Consider the following 12934-nt stretch of genomic DNA (forward strand, 5'->3'; position numbering starts at 1 on the left):
ACATTGGCATATCAATTTTACCTTCAGTGTTCAAATAAGAAGAAAGAACTGGAAGATAAAGTAGCAACTAAACAATGTTCTACCTCAAGCAAGAAGATATTTGGCACAGAGACAAGACCAAAAGAAATCAAGGAAAAAAATAGTCCACTAACTGGAAACATAAAAAATAATATCTTAGTATTATCTTCCACCAAAAATAAAAACAATAATAATATAATATTAATAATAATTCAACAGCTATGCCTAAAGTGAGTGGAGGCATATGAGATTTATAACATTATACATATAATACATGTTATTGTACTCATAAAAGCAAATATTATGCAGAGAAACGACACATTTTTCTGTTGTTCTAATAAATCTCAACAAGAGACTTTGTTGGGAAAGAATTCTCAAGTTTTTTGTTTTTGTTTAGCCTGAAGGTTTTAAAAACACCTTTCTACTGAAAACCAAAAAAAGGCAGACACCTTTACCGTGTGCAGTGCCCTTTGTGCTCCAGGGGCTACAGCCCTGTCAGTGGAACCTGCATGGGCTTCACTGGTCCCCATGGTCATAGCTCTCAATTACTTGGCTTTATAATACAGGCCCTGAGCAAAACAAGATGAAGGTGCAAAATGTGACCCAAAAATACAAGAGACTGGGGTGGGGGCAGGGGGAAGGCTGTGTATTCTGCTCAGGCTCTGCCTCTGCCAGGGTCTGCCTCTCCTCAGTCAGCAGAAACCTGAGATGCCTTTGAGGTTTGCTCTGCACTTGGCCTCAGATGTGCCCCTGTGGGGGGCCCAGAGTTGGCGACTGACCCACTAGCCCCTACCTGCCCTCCCAGAGAGGCAGGCAGCCCCAAGAGCTGACACCAATTCAGGGACCTGGCCTTGGACATTTCTTAGGGCTACTTTCCAGCCCTCGGTTTTGTTCTGCTTTACTGTTATGCAGTCTGGTTGGGCTGCTTGGCCAGTAGCATCTCTTTATATTTCCAAGGTCTTTGGTCAGCAGTGCAGATGCATGCCACAGCCCAGAGGCTCGGCTTCCAGAAGACCATGGCTCATGAACAGGCTGGCCTGGACCCAGCTCCCTCAGAGAGGCCCAGGATGGACCCTTTGACATACTGGGTGGCTCTGCTGGCCTGAGGGAGAGGCTCAGGGCCACAGCAGGGAGCTTCCCTTTTAAGGAGGAAATAAATGAGAGACCAGCAAAAGATTAAGAAGGAACAGGACAAAACTCCTTCCCCTTGCCACGGGGCCTGCGGAGGAGAACACAGAAGATTTGAGAGTTACCTTCGAGGGGCAAACAAATAAGCAGTTATCAGAGAGAGTGGAGACAGCTTTCTGGTTTTATGTATTTCAGGTGTCTACAGACACATTTAAGGAATTTTTTTAAGACTGTGCCTTTCGTTCAGGCCCATTCAGTGCCAAGTCTCACCAGGCTTCTCTCCTAAACAGGGCTGGACAGGGGAATAACAGTGCAAAGAGGGTTGGGTGACAGGGACACCACAGCTGACAGTGTGCACAGTCACTTCCATCATCTCATCTGCTCCTTACTCCAGCCTCATGAGAGGGGCAGGGCAGGCAGGCACTGCCAGGGCCCGTGGAAATTTACACACGGCCCCTGGCAGAAAGGGGCTCCTGAGTGCTGGAAGCGTGGCCCCTGGTTTGTCCTGCTGCCACTGTCCCATTGCCACCTCTAGCTCATTTCTGGAAAATGAGCTACTCTCTGTGGCCAAGCACACCTAGGCAAAGTGGGTTGACTCAGCACTTCTCAAAGCATCCTGAGGACAGACAAGGTGCGAAGAGGAAGGCAACAACAAAGTGAGCTCCAACATCTCTGGTGTAGGAATGGGCACAAGCAGAACTGGAAAGTTCTCTGGAGGAATCTGAAATCTTTGACCAACCTGAGTCCTAACTGCTTATATAAACTACATATTTAATTTTCTCATAGTTTTAAGACTATTCATGTTCTGTTTTCAAGTTCATCAATTTCTTATCTCTGTTTTTTCCTTCCTTTGTTTGCTTTGGGCTTATTTTGCTTATATTTAACATGGGGATGCTTATATTTAACATTTTAACACAAACGAACAATGTTTTGTTAAATACATCTTAGGAGGGGGAAGGTGGTGGTGAGAGAGAGGGGAAGGGTGGAGTCTGTGGCCCTCTGGGTCCTGGGGCCACAGCCATGGAGGCGAGAGCACTTCTGCTTCCAGCAGCCTTGGCAGCACACTGTGTCCATAGGCTTCAAGCTAATGGCTATGCTGACCGTTGGGAATGAGGTCCCTGTTGGCCTCAAGACCGTTCTTCAGACAGTCTCTCTCTTGGCCTTTGATGGCTTCTTCCTCCATCTCCTCCTCTACTTCCTCTTCATACTCATCCTCATCATCACTCCTCACATCCTTGAGGTTCTAGACAAAGGAAACAATGGGCTGTGAGTGAGCACCTTCCAGAATGCATCTTGAGTGAATAAGTAAAGGGCCCATTTTAGAGGTATGGCTCCCTTCAGAGAAAACCCAATCAATGTCCACACAACCATTCACCAAGATGGAACATATCATGGATCATAAAACAAACCTTAAAGAATTGAAATTATGCAAAGTATGTTTCAGGTCCTAATGGAATTAAACTAGAAATCAATATAAAAAATAATAGGAAAATCTCAAAACACTTGGAAATTAAACAACACACATAATAATCAATGGATCAAAGGATAAGTGTGAAGGAATACCAGAAAATATTCTGAGCTAAAATGAAAATATAACATATCAAAATTTGTTCAATGTAGTTAAAATAGTGCTTAAAAAAGAATTTATAGCATTAAATATTTGTATTAGAAAAGAAGAAAAGTCTCATATTCCACCTTAAGAAAATAGGGGGAAAAAAGTAAAGCAAAATAAGCCCAAAGCAAACAAAGGAAGGAAAAAACAGAGACAAGAAATTGATGAACTTGAAAACAGAACATGAATAGTCTTAAAACTATGAGAAAATTAAATATGTAGTTTAAAATCTTCTGAAAAAGAATATCATTAAGCACAGTCAGTTGCACCAGCAAATTCTATGAAATAATAAAGAAGAAATAACACAAATCTCCACAACCTCTTCCAGAAAAATAGAAGAGGGAACACATCCCAATTTATTTTATGAGGTCAGAATTACCCTAATACCAAGGGACAGTATAAGAAAAGACAACCAATTATCTTTAGTGAACATAGACATTAAAATCCTTAGCAAAATATTCCAAATCAAAGCAAACCCCAGCAATGTATTAAAAAATAATACCATGATAAAGTGGGTTTTATCCTAGTAATGCAAAAGCTGGTTCAATATTTGGAAATCAATGAATATAATCCATCGTACTAATAATCTAAAGAAGGGAAAAATAGATAATTAAGTGATGCAGAAAAATCACATGATAAAATTCAACACCCATTCTCATGATAAGAAATTTATTTTTTATTTTTATTTTTATTTTTTCTTTTTAGGGCCACACTGGCAGCATAGGGAGGTTCCCAGGCTGGGGGTCCAATTGGAGCTATAGCTGCTGGCCCACACCACAGCTCAAAACAAGCTGGATCCTTAACCCACTGAGCGAGGCCAGGGATTATGCCTGCAACCTCCTGGTTCCTGGTAGGATTTCTTTCTGCTAAGAACCCCCATGATAAGAAATTTTTAAAAATTCTCAGCAAAGAAGGAATAGACTCTAGCATCATACTTAGTGGTGAATGACTGAACACTTTCCCCCTAAGATTAGGAATAAGATAAGTACACCCATTCTCACCACTCCTATTTGCACTGTATTGGAAATCCCAGTCAATGTAATAAGGCAAGAAAAAGAAATAAAATCATATAGATTGAAAAGAAAGAAATAGAGGTGTCTCCATTTGCAGATGACATAATAATCTATGTAGAAGACCCCAAAGAATCAACAAAAATTCCTAGAACTGACATATGAATTTAGCACTAAGGCTGCAGGATAAAAGGTCAAAACAGAAAATCATTCTCTCTCTCTCTCCTCACCCCCACCCCCCCACCAAACACAAAATCTTAATTTCTAAACACTAATGTAGTATGCTAGAAAATGTCCTTTAAAAATATTAGGTCCCTGGAGTTCCCACCCTGGCTCAGTGGTTAATAAACCTGACTGGTATCCATGAGGACACAGGTTGAATCCCTGGTCTTGTTCAGTGGGTTAAGGATCTGCTGTTGCCATAGGCTGTGGTGTAGGTCAGACAAGTGGCTCAGATCCTGCAATGCTGTGGCTGTGGTGTAGGCCAGAAGCTACCACTCTGATTTGCCCCCTAGCCTGGGAACCTCCATATACCTTGGATGTGGCCCTAAAAAAGACAAAAAACAAATAAATAATCCTTACTCTACTAAAAAAAAAAAAAAAATTAGAGGTATTCCCGTAGTGGCTCAGTGGTTAACGAATCTGACTGGGAACCATGAGGTTGTGGGTTCAATCCCTGGCCTTGCTCAGTGGGTTAAAGATCCGGCATTGCCGTGAGCTGTGGTGTAGGTCGCAGACGAGGCTTGGATCCCGTGTTGCTGTGGCTCTGGCGTAGGCCGGTGGCTACAGCTGCAATTCAACCCCTAGCCTGGGAACCTCCATGTGCCACAGGAGCCGCCCAAGAAATGGCAAAAAAGACAAAAAAAAAATTAGATCCCTAATCCCTGTTACCTTACAAGGTGAAATTTTTGCAGATGTGATTAAGTTAAGGATTTTAAGACTGGAGATTATCATGGATCATCCAGGTGGTCTCTAAATGTCATTACACGTGTCTTTTTTTTTTTTTTTTCAGCCGCACTTGCGGCATGGAAGTTCCCAGGCTCAGGAACAAATTGCTGGCCTATTCCACAGCCACAGCAACATAGGATCCAAGACACATCTTCGACCTACACCACAACTCACAGCAACACTGGATCCCCAACCCACTGAGCGAGGCCAGGGATGGAACCCACATCCTATGGATACCAGTCAGGTTCGTTAACTGCTGAGACAAGAAAGGAACTTCCACACATGTCTTTATAAGAGAGGCAGAATGGATTCAACAGAGAGGAGAGGCAATATGAAGACACAGGTAGAGTCTAGAGTGATATAGCTAGAAGGCAAGGAGGCAAGAACAGATTCTCCCCCTTGTGTGGACGGAACACAGAGCTGCCACACTTTGACTTCTGCTCAAAATTGATTATAGACTTCTATCATCTAGAACTGTAAGAAAATAAATTTCAGTTATGTTAGTCAGCAAGTTTGTGATAGTTTGTTATGGCAACCATAGTAAACTAACAGGACTAGCAATGTCCAACTAAAACTGAATTTTAAAAATCAGTAACATTTACAATAATATCAAAAAATAAAAGACTTAGGTACAAATATAGCAAAGCATGTATAAGATCTGCATGTAAAACCTGCAGATCTGTAAAAACTATGATGAAAGACATCAAAGATACAAATAACTAAAAAGACATGCTATGTTCATGGCTGGGAACTTTAAATATAATAAAAATGTTAATTATCTCCAAATTGATTTATAGATTCCACACAATACCAATGAAAATCTTAGCAAGATTTCTTACACAGTATGGCTGATTCTAAAATTTATTTTTAAAATTTTTATAACTTTTTAATTTTTATATTAAAAATTTTTATTATGGTAGATTTACAATGTTCTGTCCATTTCTGCTGTATAGCAATGTGACCCAGTTATACATATATACATTCTTTTTCTCACATTTTCCTCCATAACGTTTCATCACAAGTGTTCAGATATCTGGAGAGGCAAAGGCACTAGAATAGCTAAAGCAATTCTGAAAAAAAGAATAAAATTGGAAAACTCAAACTACCCAGTTTTAAAACTTACTATAATGTTACAGTAATCACACACAAATGAGCATATTATAACACAAATGAACGTATCTATGAAACAGAAACAGACTCACAGATATAGAGAACAGACTTGTGATTGACAAGGGGAAAGGGAATGGGGGAGGGAAGGATTGGAAGTTTGGGATTAGCCAAAGCAAACTATTATATATTAGGATGGATAAACAAAAAGGTCCCTATTGTATAACACAGGGAAATATATTTAATATCCTGTGATGAACTATAACAGAAAAGAATATGAAAAAGAATACATATGTGTATAACTGAATCATTTTTCTGTATAGCAGAAATTAACACAACATTGTAAATCAACTATACTTCAATAAAATTAAAAAGAAATACCAGGTGGTAGTAGCAAAGGGGTAAACACATAGATCAATGGAACAGAGTAGAGAATCTAGAAATAGACCCACACAAACATGGCAATGGAGTTTTGACAATGGTGCAAAAGCAATTCAGTGGAAAAAGAATAGTCTTTTCAACAAATGGTACTGAAGCAATTAGAAATCCATAGGCAAAAAAGGAAATTTTGATTTAGATGTCATTTATACAAATGTTGACAAAAAATGGATCATAGATCTAAATGTAAAATATAAAACTATAGAACTTTTAAAAGAAAACACACAAACTTAGGTTGAGCGATGAGTTTTTTTTTTTTTTTTTTTGGTGCCAGTCTACACCACAGCTTTTTTTTGGTTCCGGTCTACACCACAGCCGCAGCAACGCAGGATCCGAGCCACATCTGCAACTTCTACCATAGCTCATGGCAATGCCAGATCCTTAACCCACTGAGCGAGGCCAGGGAACAAACCTGCAACCTCATGGTTCCTAGTTGGATTCTTTTCCACTGCGCCATGACAGGAACTCCGAGTGACGAGTTCTTAGACACAGCACAAAAAAAATCTTCCATAAAAAATGGTAAACTGGACTGCATCAAAATGAAACACTTTTGTTCTATGAAAGATACTATTTATAGAATAAAAACATAAGTTGCAAACTGGGAGACAATATTTGCAAATCCCATATCCAACTTATATGTATAATAAAGAATTCTTAAAACTCAACAATAAGAAAAACTAAGTTTAAAATGAGAAAATATATAAAAACAGACACTTCTAGGAGGATACAGGATGTCAAATAAACACAAAAAGATGTTCAGCATCATCAGGGATTAGGAAGATGCAACTTAAAATCATAATGATATATAGCCAAAAACCCATTAGAATAGCTAACATTAAAAATACTGCAATATACCAAGTGCTTACAAGGATGCAGAGTGACCAGAAGGAACTCTAATACATTGCTGATGGAACTGCAAAATGGTACAGACACTGTGGCAAATAGTTTGACAGTTACTTATAAAGTTAAACATACACATACTGTATGTCTTAGCAACCCCACCGCTGAGTATCTACCCTAGAGAAATGAACATTTATGTTAACACACACACACAAAAAGTTTATAAAAAATGTTTATAAAAGCTCTACTCATAACTGTCAAAAATTGGAAGCGACCCTACAAAAAAAAATTGGAAGCAACCCAAATGTTCAACAAGGAAATGAGTAAGTCATGATACATCCATACTATGAAATGAAATACTACTTACCAATAAATAGGGGCAAATTATCAACATTTATAAGAAGTAGAATGAATCTCAGAGGCATTATGTATTGAGTGAAAAAAGTTTCAAAAGGTCACCTACTACATAAAATACTAATGTCATTTCATGACATTCTTGAAAAGACTAAACTATAGGGATGGGGAACAGATATGCTGCTGCCCAGGAAGGATTTACTGGAGATGACAGAGTTGTTCTGTATCTAGATTACAGTGATGGCTACACAAATCTACACTTGTGTTAAAATTCATAGAACTGTACACCAACAGAAAAAATAAATGTTACTAATGATAAGCTTAAAAATAAAACTTAGGGAGTTCTCTTGATGGTCTAGTGGCTAAGGATTCGGCATTGTCACTGCTGTGGCATGGGTTTGATTCCTAGCCTGGAAACTTCTGCATTCCGCAGGAGCGGCAAATAAAATTAAATAAATAAATAAATAAATAAATAAATAAGACTCAAATTAGAAGTACTTCTTTTTTAGAAAGCAAACACTATGATTTTCCCAATAAACATTTGCTAAGTAAAGTGCTGTTCACATTTTGGTTGTCAGGATATTTTTATTATTAGGAATAAAATGTTTGCTATTTTCTTTATGCAGGAACTCTTTTAGGACAGTTCTTAATTATGTTTCTCCTCTTCAAGGTGTTTTGAAAGTTTTGTGAGGGAAACTCCTAGAAGAATAACATTGTCCCTGAGGAATAACTCTGTCCCTATAAATGGAATCACTGCAGATCAGACTTCATTGCAAAAAATGAAGATGGTATGAAATGTTAGAACAGTACTAGGACTCAAGCTCTGTCCAGGGTCCATGCTGGACATGACCCTCACCCCTTACCCTCTGAGCCCATTCACAAATATCTCTATTAAACCCAGCCTAGAAAAGAAGAAAAATATGGGAGGTGGAGGCTGCTTCCTCATACATCAATTTTTAAGATGACATCCATAACCAGAAGAGTTACTTTTCCCTTCTGGGACTTGCAGACTGAAACTGACCACCTCTGGAGATTCTCAGGTGTATGTAACCAAATGCCTTCTTGTGTACAATCTTCATGCAAACATGGGTTAAACAACAACCTACTGTGCTGTCTTAATCACAGAAACGTAACTTCATGGGCTCTTTTCTGTATGATCTGCTCTTCTCCACAACAACACAGAAAGGGTCTTAAAATAAACAAGGCTCACTGAAAACACTAGGAATAAACTTGGCATCTCATCAGATGCAACAGAGAAAGGCAACCTTCCCAAGATTTTATGGGAGCCGGGATCAGAGTGAACCCCTGCAGAGAGAGCTTTCAGAGGAGGGCTATGCTTGGCTGATGTTTGCTTTCGTGGATGGTGCCTCTGGGTTTCCTTTCTAGTCCTCAAAAGATTTTTGTATAGAACAAGGGGAAATTTGAATCAGAACAAAGAAACTAGTTTCTCTCCAGAAAGGCATACTAGCATTGTTCTACCTATTTCTCCAGGACCTGAAGTGCTGCTTTAGCTCAGAAACAAACTCATTCTGGAGGATGCTCCCCATCACTCAAAGCCATGTCCTCCAGCACCCTCACCTCTTGGAAGAGGTCCTGGACCACACAGAGGCTTTTGGAAATGTATGACATCCTGATGGTCACAAAGGCTGAGGAGTGCTACTGACTTTCATTGAGCACTGACTATAGAGGTGCTGGCCATCCTACAATGTACGTGAACCCAAACGTCTTGTCAGACCTGCATCTTAAATTATCCAAGCCTAGAACCTAATTCCATTTTACATTCAAGCACAGGAATTCTTGCATGGCTTTAATATATCCTCCACTTGCCAGGAATGCAACTATGCACATCAAGGAAGACTACTTCGTTTTGTTCAGAACTTCACAGTTTAAGAGAGCCATGCCACTGAGAGCAAGTCTATTGGTGGCATCTGGTTAGCGTCGGTAGCAGCTGCCACTCAGGGTGAGTCTCACACAAGCAGGTGCGGCACCTGTCAGCTTCAGTTCACCCTCCAGAGTGGCTACGTGCATGTGTTACACGTGAAATGCACAGCTATCAGAGTGTCTTCCATCTCATTTCTCTTTTATCACAGTTGTGGCATTATACTGCTTTTTGGAATTATGTGTATAGGTGAACAATATCACCTAGGAGTTTAATTTCAGGTTAGTGAAGGGGGTGTGGGAACAGGATGGAAGACCCTGCCCTAGATGATGCATCAGGTTCAGACAGGATTTCCTGGTGGTCACAGTTTGTTAGATGGATGCAGAAGTGTTTACACATTATATAAACTTGAGAACTAATGTAAATCGAGAACTAAATGGAATTCAAATATTAATAAAACCTCACATTATATTCAAGTTCATCTTGTACATGTGATCTATAATATAATGGTAACAGCAATGACATTCTTAAAGGTTTTTTTTTTTTCACTGCCCTAAAAATCTTCTGTGCTCTGCCTGCTCATCCCTCTCTCCCTCCCAAACCCTGGCAATCATGGACCTTTTACTGTCACAGTTTTGTCTTTTCCAGAATGTCATATAGTTGGAATCATCTAGTATTTAGCCTTTTAAGATTAACTTCTTTCACTTAGTAATAAGCATGTAAGACTCCTCCAAGTCTTTTCATGGTTTAATAGCTCATTTCTTTTTATTGTTGGAGAACATTCCATTGTGAATGCAGGTACCACAGTCTATGTACCTACCCACCTACTGGAGGACATCTTCATTGCTTCTTAGTTTTGGCAATTATAAATGAAGCTGCTACAAACATCCCTACTGCATAAGTGCCCATGTGCCAAGCACTGAACTAAGCATAGTCTGAATAATACCACTTCCTCCTCCCAGCAACCCTAGGCTATAGGGCCCATTTTGTTTACTTTAAAAGAGAGTAAAATGAAGCTCAGAGGGGTTAAGTGACTTTGGCAAGCCCACACAGCAATAAGAGGCAGACAGGATGAAAACCCTGATATAATTAAGCTTAGGTATCTTGAACCCAGTGCTCTACAAAGCCCTGCTGGAGTTGTCTGCATGAATACTTGGAGAGACAGACAGGGCACTCAGAGGGTGAGAAAACACTGATGCATTTTATTCTACGCTATTTCATTTTAAAAAATGATCTAGGAAAATGAGTTGGCAATGTATTAATGCTTTGCAACCCACAATTTGAGAAACATTGGCTAAAGTGTGCTAGAAAAAAATGAGGCTACTGTCGGCAAGATTTCTGAATAAAGAAAATTTAAAAATATCTTGCCTGCCCTTCTCTAGGGATAGATAAAATATGACTTTCTCTTCGACAACTCCAATCTACCAGCCCACTTTCAAAAGGAAATACATACCTGGCTCATCAGTGAGTAGCCATAGTATAGTGAGGTCTGTTCTATACTGGGACTTCCAGGAAAGGATTAAAAGATATGCTGATATACTGACCCTCTCAGGCCTTGAGGCAACCAGCAGAGCCCCAATCTCCTCCTGCTTTGGGACCCTGTCAGTCTACCCCGGTACTATACAAATATCAGTGTGCCTTAGGGGAGGAAGCTGGGAAGTGGTGTCCTAGGCTGACTACAGAGCTGAATGGAATGTTTCCCTAAGTAGCAACCTTGGAAGACTGTCTCAAAAATGCTGGGGCTTGAACTAGAGATGAGAAGCCATGCAGAGCTGTGCAGACCCTGGGAGAGAAAGGCGTGTGCATAGGGCAGGAGGTGAGACCTAGCTGCCTCCAGGATGGGAGTGGTTTTGCTGGCTTAGGCCTAGCATTCAGCGAGGTTAAAGAGGTGAAAAGTGACCAGAGAGAAACCAGTCACTAAGTGAATTAAAATGAACGAGGAACTAATGTCCAGCACAGTCCAAGCTGCCTTACCCGGAGTGCCCTTCCCAGTCCACGTGGCACAAAGCCATGAAGTAACAGAAAAGTGTCACGTGTCCTGCATCAAAGTCATCATTTCCTCTCAGTTACACTGAACAATTAGCTAGTCTCATTCTCTCTATCCATGAGAACTTTCCAAATGCAACTGTCTTATTTCTAAAGGAAATGGCTGCCAGCTATTTGTGATTATCACTTGAGTGACTTTAAACTGCCAATATTTACATCTGAAGAAATGCTAACTAGTTAATCATGGAGAGCTGGGCTCCTCAAGAAACAGTGTGTTTGGCTGTTCTTCCATAAACCTAACTTCTCTCTGTACAAGATGACACTCCCAGGTAAAGAAAGCAATTAATAATTTGGGATCAACACCATCCACAAAGTGAAACCAATCAAAAGAGAGAGGTCTTAGCATTCACTCTAGGGATCTCAGCCTGGATGCTCCTGACACTAACTCCTTGGGGACTAGTTCCCCAGCTAATTCCTTGGGGACTGTTCTACCCACTGCAGGAGGGTTAGTAGTAAGTATTCCTGGACTCTGTGCACCTAGATGTCAGCGTTGTGACCACCAAAAGTGTCTCTAGAGATTAACAAATGTCCCTGGGAGGCAAAACTGCCCCAGGTGAGAACCGCCAATTCAAAAGGTATTTCTTGAGCCCAGGTGCACTGTGTAAGACAGAGGGGACATGATGGTCTCTGTCTTCAAATAACTTAGACTCTGCTGAAAGAGCGAAACCCTAGGGGACCGAGCACATAAATATATAACCACAAATTTATAAGTGTTATGAAGTAGAGAATACCATGATATGTAAATTGGGGATCTCAATTAGATGAGTAGGAAGGAAGGCCATGTTAAGGAAATGGAATTCAAAGGTTGTAACACGAAGGTTAAGAAAGAGTGGTCGCAGAAAGTAAAGGACATTTCAAGAAGACACCGCATGTGCAAAGGCCCCGGATGTGAATGGCGTGCTCAGGGATCAGAAACGCCAGTGCAGCTAAAACATGGTAAAAAAGATGGAGCCTAACCTAATTATGGATTTAATAGACCATAGTCAGAAGTTCCAAGTTTCTGCTAAGTCCAAATGGAAGCCACTGTTCCAAGCACTGAGCACATATCAGTGACAAACACAGACAAGGTGTCTACCCTCAGAAAGAGACTGCTCCCTGGGTAAACTGGTTCATACATAACAGTGTTCTCTGTTGCTAATTGGAAACAGTTGGAAAGAATCCAGGGTGGTCAGAGGTGGAGCACTTAGAGGGCTGTGGAGAGAAACACCAGTGGCTTCAATTGGAGTGGAGGCATCTGAGACACAGAGGGGTTATCACATAAAAAAGAACAGTGCCCAAAGGCCTCTAGGTTTGGAGGGATTTTAAGATCATCTAATCTAGTTTCTATTTGATGCTGATATGTCTTTAAAAAGAAACAAACAAAAAAACCAGAGTAAAAGATGTATATTCTCCTGCTTGTACATTTTAGTAATTTGTTACCTGCTTTTTTTTTCATATGGTGCCAAAGTCTGCCTCCTAAGAGGCATATGTTTATGTCCTTCAAATGTTGACGTTAACCCCTCTTCAACCTAAATCTTCTCATTCTCTTCAGTTGATCCTCAGATGACATGGCAC

At 40.2% G+C, this 12934-nt stretch overlaps 1 protein-coding gene across 1 annotated transcript in view; it reads right to left on the bottom strand.

Moving 5' to 3' along the window:
- Window positions 1-249: 249 nt before the first annotated feature.
- Window positions 250-12934, bottom strand: part of CERS3 (ceramide synthase 3) — a 105965-nt gene continuing 93280 nt past the window's right edge. The window contains exon 11 of the mRNA XM_047766838.1: window positions 250-2389. Within this exon, the coding sequence (XP_047622794.1) occupies window positions 2231-2389 (159 nt within the window). The 3' untranslated portion in view covers window positions 250-2230. The remainder of the gene's footprint in view (window positions 2390-12934) is intronic.

Source organism: Phacochoerus africanus, chromosome 2 (assembly GCF_016906955.1).
Source record: "Phacochoerus africanus isolate WHEZ1 chromosome 2, ROS_Pafr_v1, whole genome shotgun sequence".
In the NCBI taxonomy this organism is placed as follows: Eukaryota; Metazoa; Chordata; class Mammalia; order Artiodactyla; family Suidae; genus Phacochoerus; species Phacochoerus africanus.